The following is a 17,922-nucleotide window of genomic DNA, read 5'->3' on the forward strand; positions in this document are numbered from 1 at the left end:
AAATGGTGAAGAATTACTTTAAAAATTAAAAATTATCTCATCCGGATCTGGATTCAGATCTTCACCAAAATGGAATCGATTCATCCTTGTCACACACCCAATCTGTCAACAACGTTTTCTCATATCTGGATAATTACGGATCCAGATACGAGACTTTTTTAATTTTCTAAGCGATTCTTCACCATTGAGTGAAGGTTTGAAAGTGAAGGTTTCAGGCCAAAAACGATGGCCTAAAAAAAATAAAAAATAAAAAGTAACTCGTGATATTTCAAAAAGTTATGGACGTATTATGGCACTTGAGACAGTATCTTCGCTTTGTCCCCTTGAAGTTACTCTTCAATCGGACCTAAAATGAGGCTTTCAAGTCCAATGAATGATATGGCGAGCCTCGCATCGTCTTTACATCCTGTGCTCGCTGAAGAGATATGGTGTTGGTCCCATCCCATACTCGATTCTGACATACGCCATGTACAGGTACATTCGACCTCTTCAAATTCGTTGATCCTGTATGGAGCTCCAGCCTGACCACGAAGCAGTTATAAAGCGTTGAGCGGGTACTGCGAAGAGCCCTCCACTTTATCACATTTCCTGAGACATCCCATTATGCTGATCTCCTATATGATCTCCTATTAACCTCCCCTAGCTGGCGGAAAGAAGAATCACAATTCTAACTTGCTTTGGAAAGTCCCTTATTGTGTCGAGTCGCCATCAAAACATACTCCCATCTAATCGCCAATACATCACAGGTCTGGATCTCAGAAACTCATCATTGAAATATTCTGAAAACCCGAACCAAAAGATATGAACAATCAACTCCCCCGAACATTGCACAGCTGTTAAATCAATAGTAAATCAGAACGGCACTCGGTAGAGCGCATACCTCATTAGTACAAATCACAGAAAGAGAGGCAGTGTGCAGGAAGCTAACTAGCGGAACTCTACATTTCTGAGGCTTTGGCTGCATGCAATTGTCGCATCTCCAAGCAGGAAGATCATCCAAGTGTGTCTGCAGAGCACCCGTGGATTCCACATCACGTGTCGCACTAGCGACCCTATCTGCAGCAGTTGTTCATCTTTATTTTCCATGGCCTTCGTGTCACGTGTCATGTTCGCGACCCCTATCTTCAACGGTTTGCTCTCTTCACCTGGGGGACTATGATCATTGAACTACTTGCAGTGAGCAAATTATAATCATGGACACTGACCATTGATGACACATGAGTGGATTATATTACTCCGTGAACACAACATTGGATTGGCTTACAGGTGATACGCCATTTCCTGCTTCTTATTGAACTTATGACAGTATTCCAATGTACTTAAGCTTAAACCGCATAGGTGACACTGCTCAGAGCTCAGAGTGGATGACGTCATTAACCTTTAGCGGTGAGTAGGAGTCGATAACTCAATTTCCCACAAGTTCTTCATGACAGGTGTTTGTGTCATTTATGACGTCACTAATAACAGTACATTTCCTGTTTTAATGATTTTCTATTTTGATAGACAGGCAGACACTCTAAAAAATATATCTACTTCCTCTCTGTGCATGCGCACTCGGTACGGTTCCGTACAATTTGCCAAATTCAGGGCCAAAGTACTGCTAAACTGCAGGTTCATGTTCCGATTCGTGTTGTAGTGTTCAAAGTATACCGGGTGTTCAAAATCACAGATTTGTTCAAAGTATACAGGGTGTTCTTTAATCATCGATTGAAGTCTGCAGACAGACAGAGTGAACCAATTGCTTAACCCTCCTTTTTGTTTCACACACGTAGTAAGGGCATTTTATGAGATATTTCACAAATCTGTTAACTAAATTGTTACCAAAAAATTTCTTCACCAATATGTTTGTAAAGGTGTGTAATAACATGTGTTAAAATGTTGAAGTTCAACTCCCGTGGGAAACCCAGAAAAAAAGCTGTTGAATTCGGGTACCGAAAAATATTTTCGAGAATTTTTTTTTTTTTTAATCGGCCCTTAAGTAACTTATGAGGGGTCAAATAAGGGTTTTTCATGATTCTGAGTTGATTGTTAACATTTATATTTTCACTTTTACATTTACACACAAAGTAGCTTTTATTTCACATACATATATAATACTCAAGAGTTATTTCTCATTCACAATGTCAGAAGTTTCAACAGTCTTTGTCTATGTCTTCTTCAGACTCAACAACGTCATGACTGCAGTTTCTGCATGTAATGCCATTACAGACTCCACAGGCCGAGATGCACGTGACCCCATTCTTCTTGCAGCTGCATCGCCGGTTGCTGCAATCTCCATGACAATTACAGCTCGTGAACTGCAATAGCTCCTCAGGAGCCGTGGGGTCCAGTGTTGGAACTGGCTCATACCCATGCACACCTATTGTCCATCCATAGTCACTGGGGTTCAGAGACATGCTCTGTAGAAGGATCCAGTCCCGGGTCTGCAGGTAGGCACGGAGTGAATGTTGTGCAGCTGCACCCTCTGTTGGAGGTAGAGTCTCTGGTTTGATCACTCCTGCCGCTGCCTTCCTTGAGAACATGTTGTACCGAATTTCACCCAATGTAGTATCTCGTCCATGGTAAATGTTGTCCAGAAACTTTGCTCTTGTGGTCCAGTTGGACATATCCGGTCGAATCTGGAGATTACAGCAGGAATTCTTGGTACGCCGGATGTGGTCGTGATCTTTTGGTGATCTGCTGTAGCCATCAAAGACCACAATGATCTTCTGGGAGCAGCGGCCCAGATACTGCACGTAGCTCAGGTAACTGTTGGCGATCTCCTGCCAGGTCTGACGTTGTTCCCACTTCACCATGTAGACAAGCCATCCGCCATCAATTATGAGGGTGCAGCAGGGTTGGTTAGTCAAGTCAAGTGGATCAGTTAACGCCTTCAGGCTTGTATTTGAAAAGTCTGCCTTGTTTGCCTTGTTCATCTTCTGATCTTTGTTGCTGAACAGGGACAATGGGAAGGGAGTCAGCTCATACTGTAAGCTTGTCTCAACTGTCATATCCCGCTGGGCGAAAATGATCAGTCGGTTGAACAACTTTAGTGAGTCAAGGTGAATCTTTTTCTCGTTGACCAAGGGAAATTTTCTTAGTGATGACAGGGCTTTTATCTTTGACTTGACATCCATGGTCGACGTCACTGACTGTCCATCCAGCTTGATCTGCATCTCCATCCCAACTTCAGCTGCTCTCTCAGCATTGACTGCGTCATCTCCAGTGCTTGTGAATCCTGTTGAGAAAGACACGAGCAACTCCTTGTCTCTATCGTTGTCGAATGGCTTGATCTCCTCAAACCATTTTAGGACAAGTTCAACTGCCTCTGCATCTCACTTCATCTGTGTCTTGGCAAGGTCTCTGTGGACTGGAACATGTTTACTGACGTCCTCCTCCATCCGCCGGTTGACATCAGACAGGTGACTGAGGGTGAGCACCCAGCATTTGTGGCCAGAAAAACTGTTTCTCATTCTTCCTCTGCTCAGTCCACCTTGTGACTTGGCTGCCTTCATTAATGTCTGCTCAATGCAAATGTCACACCATGTGCCGGACCACTCATGACTTGAGTAACGGACAACGTGGTTCCCGTGGGCAGTGAGACGTTCTAAGGTGTCTTTGTAAGCAGGCAAAGTTTCTAGTTCCTTCATGAGTTGACAGTACAGCCGTGCGCCCTTGGCATACTGATGATGGCCTGCAGCGGCAAAGATGTGAAGCATCTTGGTAACAATGCAGGACAGATGCCCATTGTGGTCTGCAAGTCGCTCGGTTCTGATAAAGACCTTGATCACATCTACCATGTGGTGGTACTCCACCCAGAGTGCAGGTGTTCTTCCTCCTTTTGCGAGTCGTTTGAAGGTTTCTTCAAACCTTTGCTCAAACACTGGCACTACTGGGTCTGAGTGTCTGGCTCCCATCTTCCACAAAGACACTTAAATTTATTTTAGTACTTATTTAGTATTTTAGTACAAAGACACACTTATTTTTCCACAAAGGAGTGTCTGTGGTGAAATATAAATGTTAACAATCAACTCAGAATCATGAAAAACCCTTATTTGACCCCTCATAAGTTACTTAAGGGCCGATTTAAAAAAATAAAAATTCTCGAAAATAATTTTTCGGTACCCGAATTCAACAGCTTTTTTTCTGGGTTTCCCACGGGAGTTGACCTTCAACATTTTAACACATGTTATTACACACCTTTACAAACATATTGGTGAAGAAATTTTTTGGTAACAATTTAGTTAACAGATTTTCATATGTTTCCCTTACTAACGTGGGGTAATACATTTGAATAAATTATAAATTGTTAAGGCTAAAATAGACTTTGGTTTGCCAATTTCCTGACAATAGAAACATTGTTCTCATCGCGCATTTCTATTTACAGTATGGTGATCAATTTCACTTTCTTAGTTGGTGTCCATGCTTGATTCCAAAGGGTATCATACTAAAATACACCATTTTGTGTCTGTCTGTACGTCTGTCTGATGAATTTTTGACGCAATTACATTCCGTCGTTACTTATCCAATCTCATCCAAACTTGACAGGATGACCAAGGGTTACATAATGAAGGTTGTAGCGCATTCATTTGCCCCCCTCCCCAATGGGGGTTTTCTCCCCCGAGCGGGTTTTTCCTGCCATTGCCGTCAATGGGGTTGCGTGTTGAGGTGTATATCCATGTTAAGTTAGCTTTATCGTAGCGTTTTTCCAAAGAAGAAGATTTATTGTGGCGTTTTTTCCAAAGACGCTTTTAATAACAAAATTTATGATAATGGTATATTGTTAATGTTATTACAAAACAATATTAATACTAATAATGTCCCACTTCTCCAAGGCATTTTTCCTGCAGTGATAACATGTATAAATAGTTTATAGTTATAATGGCATTTCCGTGGGAGCAACAACTTCTACAGGAAGTAAAAATATTATACACCACAAACACATATGCTTAGCTTTTTAAACAGTCGCTAATGCTCTTTATAACACCAAACTAGAACGGGCACTCGGTAGAGCGCATACCTTCGCCGCAGCTACTGTTCTGTACTTGGTAAAAATACGATTTTGACCTTTTCGTGACCTTGACCTTGACCTTTGACCCGATTGCTCCCAAAATCTAATCAAATGTGTCCCGTATAATAACCAATCATCCCACCAAATTTCATGCAATTCGGTTGAATACTTTTTGAGTTATGCGAATAACATACACACACACACACAGACATACAAATAAATACACAGCGATCAAAACATAACCTTCCGCTTTTGCGAAGGTAATGAAGAAATTTGGAGGAATCCCAACATCGATGAAGTAAGGTTTACTTACAGAACTGAGCGAAGATCTACTGTACTCTATATAACCCACAAATGTTGGGTTAATAACATGGCCCTTTCTGCCGCTACCGTGGCATTTTTCGTAGCGAACTTTTGAAACTCGCTCCTGCTGTTTGGTACGAAACTGAAAGGGAGAAGCTCGGGTTGTGCTCCTTTACCAAGCAGCTAGCTAGCGCTTGCCAAGCCAGCCGTTCCTTAACGGATTTGAATGGAGTGCTTGCTCAAATGCTTAAACCACTTGGCGATCTCTCCACAAGAAACTTGGTAAATTAACACACACTCCATGTTCTTGAGATCCGACCATAGATCGACTGTAATCTACATACCCCAAAGAGGAATGACCCTTCTTGCCACTCCCATAGTGTGCGGGTGTACTAGTTTGTTTAAATCAGAAATCTCACATTTATAGTACATAGTGCCCCTTTAAGATGAGCTTGCTTCTTCACACCATTTTCCTTTACAACTACTGCACAATGAAATTGATTTGAGCTTCACCACTTAAGATAAATCGGATGACGATTTTTGTTTAAATCCGGGGTTCAGCCCTTTGCCTCAGAGTTTTGTTTTTGATTGACAATGTTGTGGTCAGAGTAATCTCAACAGTCCTGCTTACTGCAATACCTTGGTGTGTCGTTTGCCAATCCTGATGTGCTGGTTTGTGTGTATCTTGAAACAGGAGCCATGTGCATGCATTGGAAAGGTTCCATCCGAATATGAAAAGAACATTCAAATACAAAAGGGAACCTCAGGCCTCGGTTAGTCTGACCATTTCTTTATCTCTTCTTAAACTATCCGTTGCCATTTTTTTTCCAACTATTCTCATGTTGTGCCATGTGACATTTAGAGTGCAACAAAAGTGCCTTGGAATTACATATATAATGGAGGCCAGATCTGTTAGGAGCAATAATAACTGGGCATCAACGTATCAAAAATGCTTGCCTTCCAATAATCAACTGCAAGTATGAGAAAGCATGATAAAAAAACTTCTGCGATTTAGCTTCAGCAATCGGGCTCGGGTATTCATGAAAAGGAAAATGAAGCCAGGATAATTGGGCTCTCGATAAAATGGATGGTTTTTGACATTAGTTCTGTTAAACACACAAAAAAGGGAATTTTAAAAGTATGTTGCCAATTATCAAAATTATTCTCAACTTCATGATGAGAATGTGCAACAATTTGCTTTGCTCCAACCAAAATTACCTTGGTGACTGGCAGGAGGCACCAATTTATCATGTACCATGCTTTCTATAGTGCATCAGTGCTGCTAAAGCAGTTTATAATGTGAGGGTTACAATTCCAGACGAGTTGTCACTCCAACGCAGGAAGTCTCACCTACTGTTTGCAAAGTAAACCGTGGTATATTTAACATCCACTAACTAATGCTGACAGACATAATGCCCAGGTTAACATCCATTTGAGGGACAGCACATCTATTGATGAATTACCCTACATGTGAAACCCCAGGATGACGGTTTATAGTTGGGGGTGAGATTTGATCCCAGGCTTGATAGTTGAGTGTGCAGGGATGTGTGAGGTGAGGCGGTTGTACATGTAGGGATCACCAGCATTTTATTTAGCTCAATTCCCTAAAACTTTCAGCTTTAATTTTGTCAATGTTCATTGCTATTCATGTTAAGTATTTGAGAAGCTCTCACATTTCTTTAAAAAACACGAGTGGTTTATTCATATCAACTTTTTATAATGCTGCAATCCAGTAATGACAATCCATGTCGCAAGGTTAACCTACCATATAAAACACAGTCAGTTGTGTGTTTGTACAGATATCTGTCCCCCTTCATAAGGGTGGGTTTGTCGACCAATCTTTTAACATGAATGTGTGTTCACTGCGGTCTATTTTTGAGGATAAAACAAACTCGTAAAACATTTTCCATAAAAGAGTAATTATGTCACTTCCATTGGAATTGTAGACGAAGAAGAAGAAGAACCACCTTTAGAGGCCATTTTTCCCCGCAGAGCAGGGGTTGGCCTTTTTTGGGCACCGTGTTCCCCTTTTTGAAGCAATGTTTTATGGCCGGATGCCCTTCCTGCCACCAACCCTGTTAGTCGCCTCTTGCAACACACAGAGAATTACCAGTTATCTGGTACTCAATTTGCCGACCTCAGAAGGATGACAGGCTGAGTCAACCCTCCTGGTGTTAATTCAGTGATGGACCAGGATTCAAACCCAGGATCCGAGGATCCCAAGCCGGCACCCTAACCGCTAAGCCAACACCAGGCTCTGGAATTGTAGACGGTGGCTTGCAAATCAAGCCTCAAGGGCGGTGTACAGAAGCGTTTTTTTTAATAACAATAAATACAACGTGCAGGAAGGTGAAATTGGCTGCACGTGATGTGCAACGCGCAGAGTAAAATGATTGTTCATTTACATCCATATGATGTCCAATAAATAAAGAAGATATAAGCGCACCTGACACAAGGCCGAGGCTTCAAACTTTGCCATCCTCACGAGGCTGCACCGTCGAATAAACTGTTCCAACTTGTCATTTTGGACGGGTTTTTATACTGGTTATATTATGTTGCCTGCTATTGGGGATTAGGACTGCCACGTAATGCCCCGTTAGCTTTAAACAACACACACACACACACACACACACACACACACACACACACACACACACACACACACACACACACACACACACACACATATATATATAGGGTCCGGCTGGGAGGTGTGACGATTTTCAGAAAACTCGTACACAGTTATTTTTAGTCGAATTTAAAAAAATTTTTATTTTAAAGACTACATATATAATGCCATTTAATACACTGTAACAAAGACATTTAAAAAAATGTAATTCATGTTTGAATTGGGTATAACAATGCAAGTGGGGGGTCTAGTGCATGCGTGATGGCTGTTTGTTACTCGTTGTTAGGCGCCATTTCAGTAGCCATGGAGCTGTGGACAATTGAACATCGCGTCTTTGTTGTTGAGACGTTTATTCAAACGGGTAGTTCGGTGGTGCTTACACAGCGCAGATTTCGTACTCACTTCAATGTTGGTCGACGTGGCGCCGTTCCGTCTCGAAACACAATATTGAAGTGGGTAAAAAACTTCAGGACAACTGGATCTGTGAGGCCGGGAGCAGCTCGGGGAGGTGATCGAACCGTTAGGACCCCGGAAAACATCGAAAGGGTTCGACAAGCAGTGGAGGCCAGCCCTCGTCGGTCAGCGGTACGGCACGCTCGCGCTCTACGGATGTAAGACGACGTCGCATTGACCTCCCTACAGTTTGGTTTCAGCAAGATGGGGCTACTTGCCATACCTCAAGAGAATCAATGGCCTTATTTAGAGAACATTTTCCAGGGCACCTCATTTCAATCCGTGGGGATGTGGAGTGGCCCCCTCGATCGCCCGATCTTTCACCCTGTGACTATTTTTATGCGGTTACCTGAAACTAAGGTTTACATTGAAAAACCACGCACTCTTGAGACCCTTTCAGATGCCATCACCAGAGAAATTCGAGCTATTCCACTTGCCATGGTTGAAAGGTCTATGGACAACTTTTCCGCGCGTCTGCAAGAATGCTTGGACAAGAACGGCCGCCATTTAGATGATGTCATTTTTCAAACATGAATTACATTTTTTAAATGTCTTTGTTACAGTGTATTACATGGCATTATATATGTAGTCTTTAAAAAACATAAAAATTGAAATTCGACTAAAAATAACTATGTATGAGTTTTCTGAAAATCGTCACACCTCCCTGACGGACCCTGCACCGTATATATATATATAATATATGCACGGTATATAAAAAAAGCTTTGGAGGAAACTTGACGGACTTGATGATGGAAACTTGAGGGACGAAACTTGAGTTGGGTATATGACAAATACAAACCGATTAGATTTTGGTACAGTTCCGGATGCGGATCCGATCAGTGGGATACAAAATGTAAACTGTTCATCCTGGCGGAGGTATGCTTTCTACCGAGCGCCGTTATAGTTTCTCAATGTATTTTTTTGCAATAAAACGGACAAGCAGTATTTTATAACAAAACAACATTTTGAGCACTCAAAATAATTTAATCTTTTAAATTTCAAAACCTTCCAAACTACCCATGTACAATGTACATATACGAGATTCACAATCACTTTTACATTTACAACCTATTCAAACAAACTAAAACAAATTTCACCACAATAATATCATCTACTATTGCATGATACAGCTATAAATAAATCCCAGTATTACTCCAGCTTATTGTCACATTTATATAAATAAATCTTCAAATATAAAAACCGCTTTTGGGATTTAGTCTTTCTTTTTATTGATTGTTAATTTATTGATAAATGATCCTATTTTCAGTTTTTCTACAATGCTGGGCAATTCTATAATGCCTTCAAATAAATGTTAATTCCCTGACAGTCTCATTGTGAATCTGCTTCTTACTTGAGAGGGCTAACAATTCACAGTTATCAGGTTGTCTCGTGTGGCCTAAAATATCAGCACAATTACCTGTGGCTTTACCTCTGCCTGAAACACGCAAAATATTACATTCTCATTTTCATCATTTTGAGCAGCCCTCTTCATGAGATGAGGTCTGCAGTTTATTTTGAACTTTTGCACAGTTGGTATATAAAATATGTTCTGAGGATCATGTAGGAATGAAATTTGATATTTACAGATTTACCTTTGATTCCGTTATGTAGAGGGAATGCAACTCGTTTTTGAAACAGGTTATACAATATCATTTCAGGTCTGACTGTGACTTCTGTTGCATCTGGTGCCGGCGTGATCGTCCGCAAAGTGGCTTCTGGGGGAGCTGTATCAAATGGCGGCCACATTTCTTCAGGAGACTGCATTGTGCGGATCAACGGGGAATCACTGGGTGGTGTTGGGAATGCACGAGCGAGAGCTCTCCTACGCAAGCACTCGCTAGTCAGCAGTGAACTAGGGTGTGTACAAGAAGGGAGTAGCAGAGGAAAGCAAGGATGTTGAACAGCATGATTAATGGATAGATTAAAGTCTAGAATGATTGGGGAATTTAATTATCTTTTGAATAAGATTTCAGGAAAGCAGGAAAGGAGCATATGTGCATGTTAAAAATTATAATGTCAGATGTTTGCTGAAATTGCTTATAAGGTTGGGATATATAGTGCCGAAGCCTTTTTTGATTAATAACAGTTAAATACAAGTACACATTCGCATAAATAAATACAAAACAAGAACCGGACATTTGAATACAACTAATCAAACAAATCCTGGAGCAGTTGAAGTTGGTGGTAAGGCTTGTTCTTCTTCCTGAACGTCATCATAATTAACTCAGAAACGTGATCAATGGCACATTCAGCAGCATATATTGAAAGAAAAGGTAAAATGATGATTTGACATTTGTGATGGATTCTGATTTGGATGTAATTGCTTTTCCATTATATTTGCCCTCATTTCAAATATGTTAATGTTTCTTTTTCGCTTGAGCAACGCCCGGTACTCCAGCTATAAGCGCTTATATACTTTACTCGGTGTACAAATACAACTTTGTCTGGGAGGGAAACATCGGCTATGTCGCCACGGCCCCATGCGGGGGTGTGGGGGACTGGGAGACTTGTGAGAGGGACGTAAATTCTCTATGTAAAAATGTGTACCGTGTAGCTCCAACGGGTGATGGTGGCAGGGGGTATTACAATTTCCTTTTTTTACCTGGATAACACTGAGGTTAAATCACTCTTTGCACAGGTACATTTTTCCTCCTTCCCATCCCCCCCTCCCCCAACACGGAGGGGCTTGTCAAAGCTAACCTCCCCCCCTCCCCCCCAAAGATGTATATGTAGCATATCTATCCCCTCCCTCTCCCTTCACCTCCCCCTCCTCTCCCCCTTCCACTCCCCCAACTCCCTTCCTCACCCCTCCCTCTCCTGCCTCCCGCCCGGCAACGCCGGGCACTCCTGCTAGTAACCAATATAGACAAATCTGCTGGCAAGTAAGGGCAGATACATAACACCTCATATGGATGGAAACTCAAAATCATAATTGTATTGAGAAATTTATGAAATCTCCCACCCACCTTCGGGTGAATAGAAGCAGTGCCGTTTGGGTGGAAACACAAAATCATAATTTTATTGAGAAATTTATGAAACCTCCTGCGTACCTTTTGACCCCAAGAGGTTCCACAGAAGGTTTGGCAGGGCTAACCCCAAAACTTGGGGAGTTGTTCGGGGATGGAAGGACACTCCTGCTTTATATATGTATATATGTATGTGTATATATATATAAATAATTGTGTGTGTACATATATATATATCTTTGTATGTCTACTCTCCTTGGACCATCACCTATTTATTTGAGTTGCCTTGGTTTTTGAGTATTTGAGTACCCTCTGTTCTCAATTGCTTTTGTTATTCCCTGGGCACTATTATTCATCACTGCCGCTGCCTGTAATGCCGACTACTTTATTTTCCTTTTGGTGTTTTCAAACCCTCATTTTTCTTTTGTCCTTTGGAATCCATTTATCACTGCCTGTTCTTACTCACCTAGTTTGCTTTTGTCCTGACCTCCATTGGCCTCTGTGCTTTGCACTCTCCAATGCCGTTTTTGTTTTTAATTCCTTTAATCTGTTTGCTTATTTATTAACCATCCACCACTGATCCAATCCTCCCTGTCCTGGCGGCACCACTTTGCACTAGGTTTGTGTACCCAGACACTGGGGCCTGTGAGCCATCATTTTGCGAGTGAGTATTCCAATGCAAGGAGTCTTGAAATGCAATGTGGGGGGCTGTTACTGGAGTTGCATTGCTGTTTTCTCAAAGGATGGGTCCATTCAAGTTTAAGTTGAGAATGCTGAAATTATTGCTTCACACTTGTTCCGACTGCAGCCAAACTGTGCATGCCAGCATGTAGATTGCAGAGTCGTGCTTATTGACGGGATTGTGCTTCGGAAACTTATCATTACCATTTGTGCTTCTGCATGCTCGTGCTGTTTTTTTTTTTTCATTTCATGTAGTTGTTATTTTTGAATTATGTTTTGTTTCTGCTGATCACAAGTTTCTACATGGGGGATTTAAGAACTGAAAGGAGGGGGACACAAATGAAAATTTTGTGCTGATGGATTACAAATGACTATTAGGAAGGTAAATAGAGATAGAAATGTTGGGAATAAGGCATAATTAAATGTGGATTGCAGGAGAGAAATGATAAAGAGTGAAAATAGGATGAATTTGTTATGTTTATAGTTGGGAAAAAAAAAGGCTGAACGAATTGTAATCTGGGAATTGTAAAGGTTGCTCTTGAAGTATTTGCTGTGGTGCTTCTTTCTGGATAAATTATCTCAACACTCATCACAGCAAATGGCTCTTTCAGGTTGACATACGTGCTGGCAGAGGAAGTGGAGGACTACATTGCAAGTCTTGGACATGTCCATGTAGATCCTTCAAGGTGGAACATTATGCTTGTTTTGCCACTCAGGCAGTCCAACAAGTTAAAGTTTCATTATTTGCCTGTGGAGCAGTTATGATACATTTTTGTTTACATGTTTATTTGTTGTGTTTATTTAATACTGGGGGAAAAGGGGTACCTGGCACTGCCTAGCCGGGTGAGATTTTCCCGGCAGTGGTGTCTGGACGTGTTTGACATTGAAAGCTATAGAGTTATTGGCCTAATGGTGATTACCTTTTGCCTGCGGGCCGGTGGCATCACTGCCTGAGCCCACATCCCAATATACACTGTATAGCACCATTTGACCTCAAAACGGCCATCAAGGCAAACTGTGGAAGCTTAAAACCTTGGCCAGATTCTGACCTACCTACACCCACAATTTGGGGCCTCTAGGTGCTATGGTTGTAACCTGGAACTCCCTGCACTGTATTTTGTATGAAACTTGCTTTTCATATGACCAGACTAGGATGAAACCTGCACGGTCAGACACATGCCAACTTCTCTGGCAAAAATCGATTTCACCAGAGAATTGGCATTTTTAGAACTAGTACACCCGCAGACTCTGGGAGGGGCAGGAAGGGTCATTCCTCTTTGGGGTATATAGATTACAGTCGATCTATGGGCGGGTCTCAAGAACATTGGGTGTGTGTTCATTCACCAAGTTTCTTGTGAAGAGATCGCCAAGTGGTTTAAGCATTTGAGCAAGCACTCCATTCAAAACTGTTAAGGAACGGCTGGCTTGGCATGCGCTAGCTAGCTGCTTGGTAAAGGAGCAGAACCCGGGCTTCTCCCTTTCAGTTTCGTATGAAACAGCAGGAGCGAGTTTCAAACTTTCGCTACAAAAAATGCCACGATAGCGGCAGAAAGGGCCATGTCATTAACCCAACATTTGGGTTATATAGAGTACAGTAGATCTTCTCTCAGTTCTGTAAGTAAACCTTACTTCACGGATGTCGGGATTCCTCCAAATTTCTTCATTTTGTGTTGTAAAGAGCATTAGCGACTGTTTAAAAAGCTAATCATACGTGTTTGTGGTGTATAATATTTTTACTTCCTATAGAAGCCATTGCTACCACAGAAACCCCATTATAACTATAAGCTATTTATACACGTTATCACTGCAGGAAAAACGCCTTGGGGGTAGTGGGCATTATCATTAGTATAAATATTGTTTTGTAATAACATTACCAATATGCGATTATCATTAATTTTGTTATTAAAAGCGTCTTTGGACAAACGCCACGATAAATTTTCTTCTTTGTTAAAACGCCACGATTAAGCTAAGTTAATACGGCTATACACCTCAACACGCAACCCATTGACGGCAATGGCGGGGAAAACCCGCTCAGGGGAGAAAACCCCCTTGGGGAGGGGGGCGAATGAATGCGCTACAACCTTCATTATGTAACCCTTGGTCATCCTGTAAAGTTTGGTTGAGATTGGATAAGTAAGGACGGAATGTATTGGCGTCAAAAATTCATCAGACAGACGGACAGACACAAATGGCGTATTTTAGTATGATGATTTGTACAACCTCAAGGATTTTGATTTATTTTTTAACTATAACATCCACTTTTCAAGTTGTTCCGTCCAGTGGTGCAGGAGTGTATTACCACGTATGGTAATTCACCCACATCTCATAACAATTCTCCAGTTTCAAATAAAAGTAAAAATCTAAGTTTGAGGTAGCCATCCCAACTTAGTAGAATGTTTGCATCGTACCCAGAATACGACCACCACTTTTCACCTTATTTCGTTTCAGCGGTTTAGGAGTGCATAACATACAGATCGTACGTATGTCATTAGCCAAGTAGTTTTAGATCCTGTGAGGTTTTCATTTCGAGCTTACCACTGGGACTTGCAATACACTCTTCCCCGGGAACATTTATATGTTTTACCTCCTTTTCCTGCAAGGCTTGCAGAGGAACCATTGCCATGAATGAATGACCTTATTTTGTCTTTTCATTCAAACCATTGCCATGACTGAATGACCTTACTTTTCCTTTTAATTCTTAAAATTCGGATTGTTCAAGGAATGATTGTGACTATTTCTTCAAAGTAGAAAGATTTGTACTGCTAATTAAGCAAAAAAATATTCACACGTAATGTTAAAGAATTTCAACTCGTTGAACGACGAATTGTGTAATCTGTTATCATTGCATGGGTGATCAGTTTTCAACATTTCGTTTCAGTAGCCATGATCTGCCCGAACGTGAGGCAGGAGAGGGTGAAGAGAACTTGAGCTCACTGCCAACCCAGTGGGAGGCCCCGAGGAGGTATGAACTGAATTTAAACTTTAAATTGGTTCAATAAGCAACAAAAACAAGTGATGCTTAATGTTTTCCAGTTTATGAATTTGGCCTGTAGGTTCTTCCATGAAATTAGTATTGTCTCATTTGATAAAATATGGGGCTGCAGCATAGCTGGTGAGGTCATGATCACTGTTGATGTATGGAGAGTCAGCAGAGAGTGCTGCATTTCTTCCCTTGCGACATTTTGGATGTGGATATAAAGGCAGCTCTCCAGTCTACATTTATATGCTGTGGATGTTGAAGATCGCTCAGTATTTTTGAAGGGTGTGCCAGTGTGTATTTTGGAATTTTGGTTTGTTTTCAGTCGGTGGGAGTTTGCTGGCATGTGGATCTAGCATAGTAATGATGATTCAACTATCCTTTACCCTTAGTTACCTCGATACCTTGTGAACTTCAGAATTCCAATACTTGATGTACGATATATCTCATTATTATTCCAAAAGCTGTAAGCTGGAAACCTATTGTTACCTCCACCATCGAAGGTGGATGGAGGTTATGTTTTCACCCCTGTCTGTTTGTCTGTTTGTCTGTATGTCTGTGAACAGGGTTTCTCAAAAAGTTGTGGACGGATTCGGACGAAATTTGGCAGAGAGGTAGTGTATGTGACGAGGACGAAATGATTAGATTTTGGTGAAGATCCGATCCTGGTCAGGCTAGTAGAATTTTTAAAGTGATTCTTCACAATTGAGTGATCAGGCTAAAACCGATACATAGCAGGATATCTCAAAAGGTTATGGGCGGATTTGAAAGAAACTTGGTGGAGAGGTTGGGTGTGTGACGAGGACGAATCGATTCGATTTTGGTGAAGATCTGAATATGGATTCGGATACGAGAATTATTTAATTTTTAAGTGATTCTTCACCATTGAGAGATCGATCGGGTGAAAAGCGATTATATAACATGATATTTTTTAAAATGTTATGGATGAGTTATGGCTAAACTTGGTGGACGAGTTGGTTAGGTGACAAGAACAAGCCGATTAGATTTTGGTTCAGGTCCGAATCCAGATTCGGCTTATCAGTGGGATACAAAACATAAACTGTTCAGCCTGACAGAGGTATGCGCTCTACGGATTGCCGTTCCAGTTCTTGTTTGGGATTATTATTCTTTTCTTTCTGTCAAATTTTGTCATACTTGTTTCTCAGAGACCCATACACTGATAAATTTAAACGTTTGCAGGATTTTTCCAACTTGTCAGACCGAGTGCATGCACTGCAATGACCACGATTGGTCAAAATGGTGGCCATCTTGGATTTAGGAGTTCTTTCAAAGATCTTCAGAACTGCTGAACTGACTGACGCAAAACCTCAGATACACCATCGATGGAGCAGTGCACTTCAAGTTTGTGAAGGAGCAGTATCTCTGATGAAACAAGCGTTACGCCTAGGTCCCCCATCGGTGAAGTTATGCGAGTTGACAAAGTGGAAGACGCAAGGCGGCCATCTTGGATATTGACGTGGCGACCCAATTTTCAATAGCGTTCTTCCTTATGCCTAGATACACCCACACACCAGATTAGAAGTTGGTACTTCGCTTATTTTTCAAGATATTCAGCTCACAGGGTTCAGACATACATGGCGGCGGCCATCTTGGATTTTGACGTGGGTTGCATCCACACACCAAATTCGAATGCCGTCCTTCGCTTACGCACGCACGCACGTACGCACGCACGCACACCCGCACGGACGGACGGACGGACGGACAGACACGGACGGAGGGGAAAACCATAGTCCCCCTTTCGCTCCGCGGTGCGACGGGGGACAATAAAACGGCCAGCACAGGACAATCAGAATTGACTGTTTTTCAACATTGATAAGTTTTTGTTTGATTTTGATGAAGAAAACAGGAATACATATATAATGTATATTATAAGCTATAATGATTATGTTTCGAACATTTGAGATCACAAACCCCGAATCCTTCATGAGCCATACATATGCCATCCATAGCAATTGAGACACCAATGCTTATTCTGACAAGATAAAAAGCTTGTAAAGTAATAGCTTTGCAGTCATGCCCATCTGTCTCATGGTTCCTTCTGTCGAGTCTAAGTGTTACTTTTTTAAAGTTCTGATCGTTGCTATCAACTCGTTATTATCCCCACGCTTTTTTATTTTTATAAAGGGGGGATTGTAATCGGCTCCGTCAGTCCGTCCGTCACGCTATCTCCCCCTAAACGGTTGGGAAGAAATTCACCAAACTTAGTTAGTAGCTATGATCAATACATGTCTGGCAATAAGGTGCAAGAGCGCTATCATTTTGACTCCGCCCCCTGGGGTGAGGTCAAAAGGTCAAATACCGAAAAATGCAATTATTGGCACATTTTAAAACATTTTAGAATTTAACTTTGTATATGCATTCAACATTGGGGGGTGCATGAAATATGTAACGATTTTGTTTTTGGGTTTGACCCCACGTTCATGCCCCAGGGCATGGGAACTTATGATCACATGGATAAAAGCAGGAAGCGTGGGAATTGTGATGGCATGGCATTGACTTTACTCTAATTTTTATTACGATTATTACTGGTGAAGAACCTGTCCTTATACAAGAATGTCCTTACTAAATAGAAAACATCCATCCTTACCATTATTATTAACCAGCAAAGCAACGCTGGATCCCTCCCCTCACACCTTCCCCTCCTTAATCCCACCCCTCCCCCACTCTGTCTATTTCCACTCCACTCCCTCCTCTCCTTTCTCCCTCAAGACTCCCACACCTCACCCCTTTCTCCCTCAAGACTCCCACACCTCACCCCTTTCCCTCCCTCCTTCCAGCTACCCCACTCCTCCTTCCTCCACCCTCTTGCCACCCTTATCCCCTCCTCCCTTCCGATTCCAACCCCTCCCTGTAATAGGTGGTGGCTCGTGTGTTTATAAGTTATGAATAGTGAGAAAATGAC

At 41.7% G+C, this 17,922-nt stretch overlaps 1 protein-coding gene across 1 annotated transcript in view; it reads left to right on the top strand.

The window, feature by feature from the left end:
- The window catches only part of LOC137410727 (multiple PDZ domain protein), a 197,606-nt gene that overhangs the window by 161,390 nt on the left and 18,294 nt on the right, over positions 1 to 17,922 (top strand). The window contains exons 19-23 of the mRNA XM_078778865.1: positions 5,988 to 6,066; positions 10,034 to 10,232; positions 11,961 to 12,005; positions 12,634 to 12,708; positions 14,901 to 14,984. Of these exons, the coding sequence (XP_078634991.1) occupies positions 5,988 to 6,066; positions 10,034 to 10,232; positions 11,961 to 12,005; positions 12,634 to 12,708; positions 14,901 to 14,984 (482 nt within the window). The remainder of the gene's footprint in view (positions 1 to 5,987; positions 6,067 to 10,033; positions 10,233 to 11,960; positions 12,006 to 12,633; positions 12,709 to 14,900; positions 14,985 to 17,922) is intronic.

Source organism: Myxine glutinosa, chromosome 1 (genome assembly GCF_964187855.1).
Source record: "Myxine glutinosa chromosome 1, kmMyxGlut1.1, whole genome shotgun sequence".
Lineage (NCBI taxonomy): Eukaryota > Metazoa > Chordata > Myxini > Myxiniformes > Myxinidae > Myxine > Myxine glutinosa.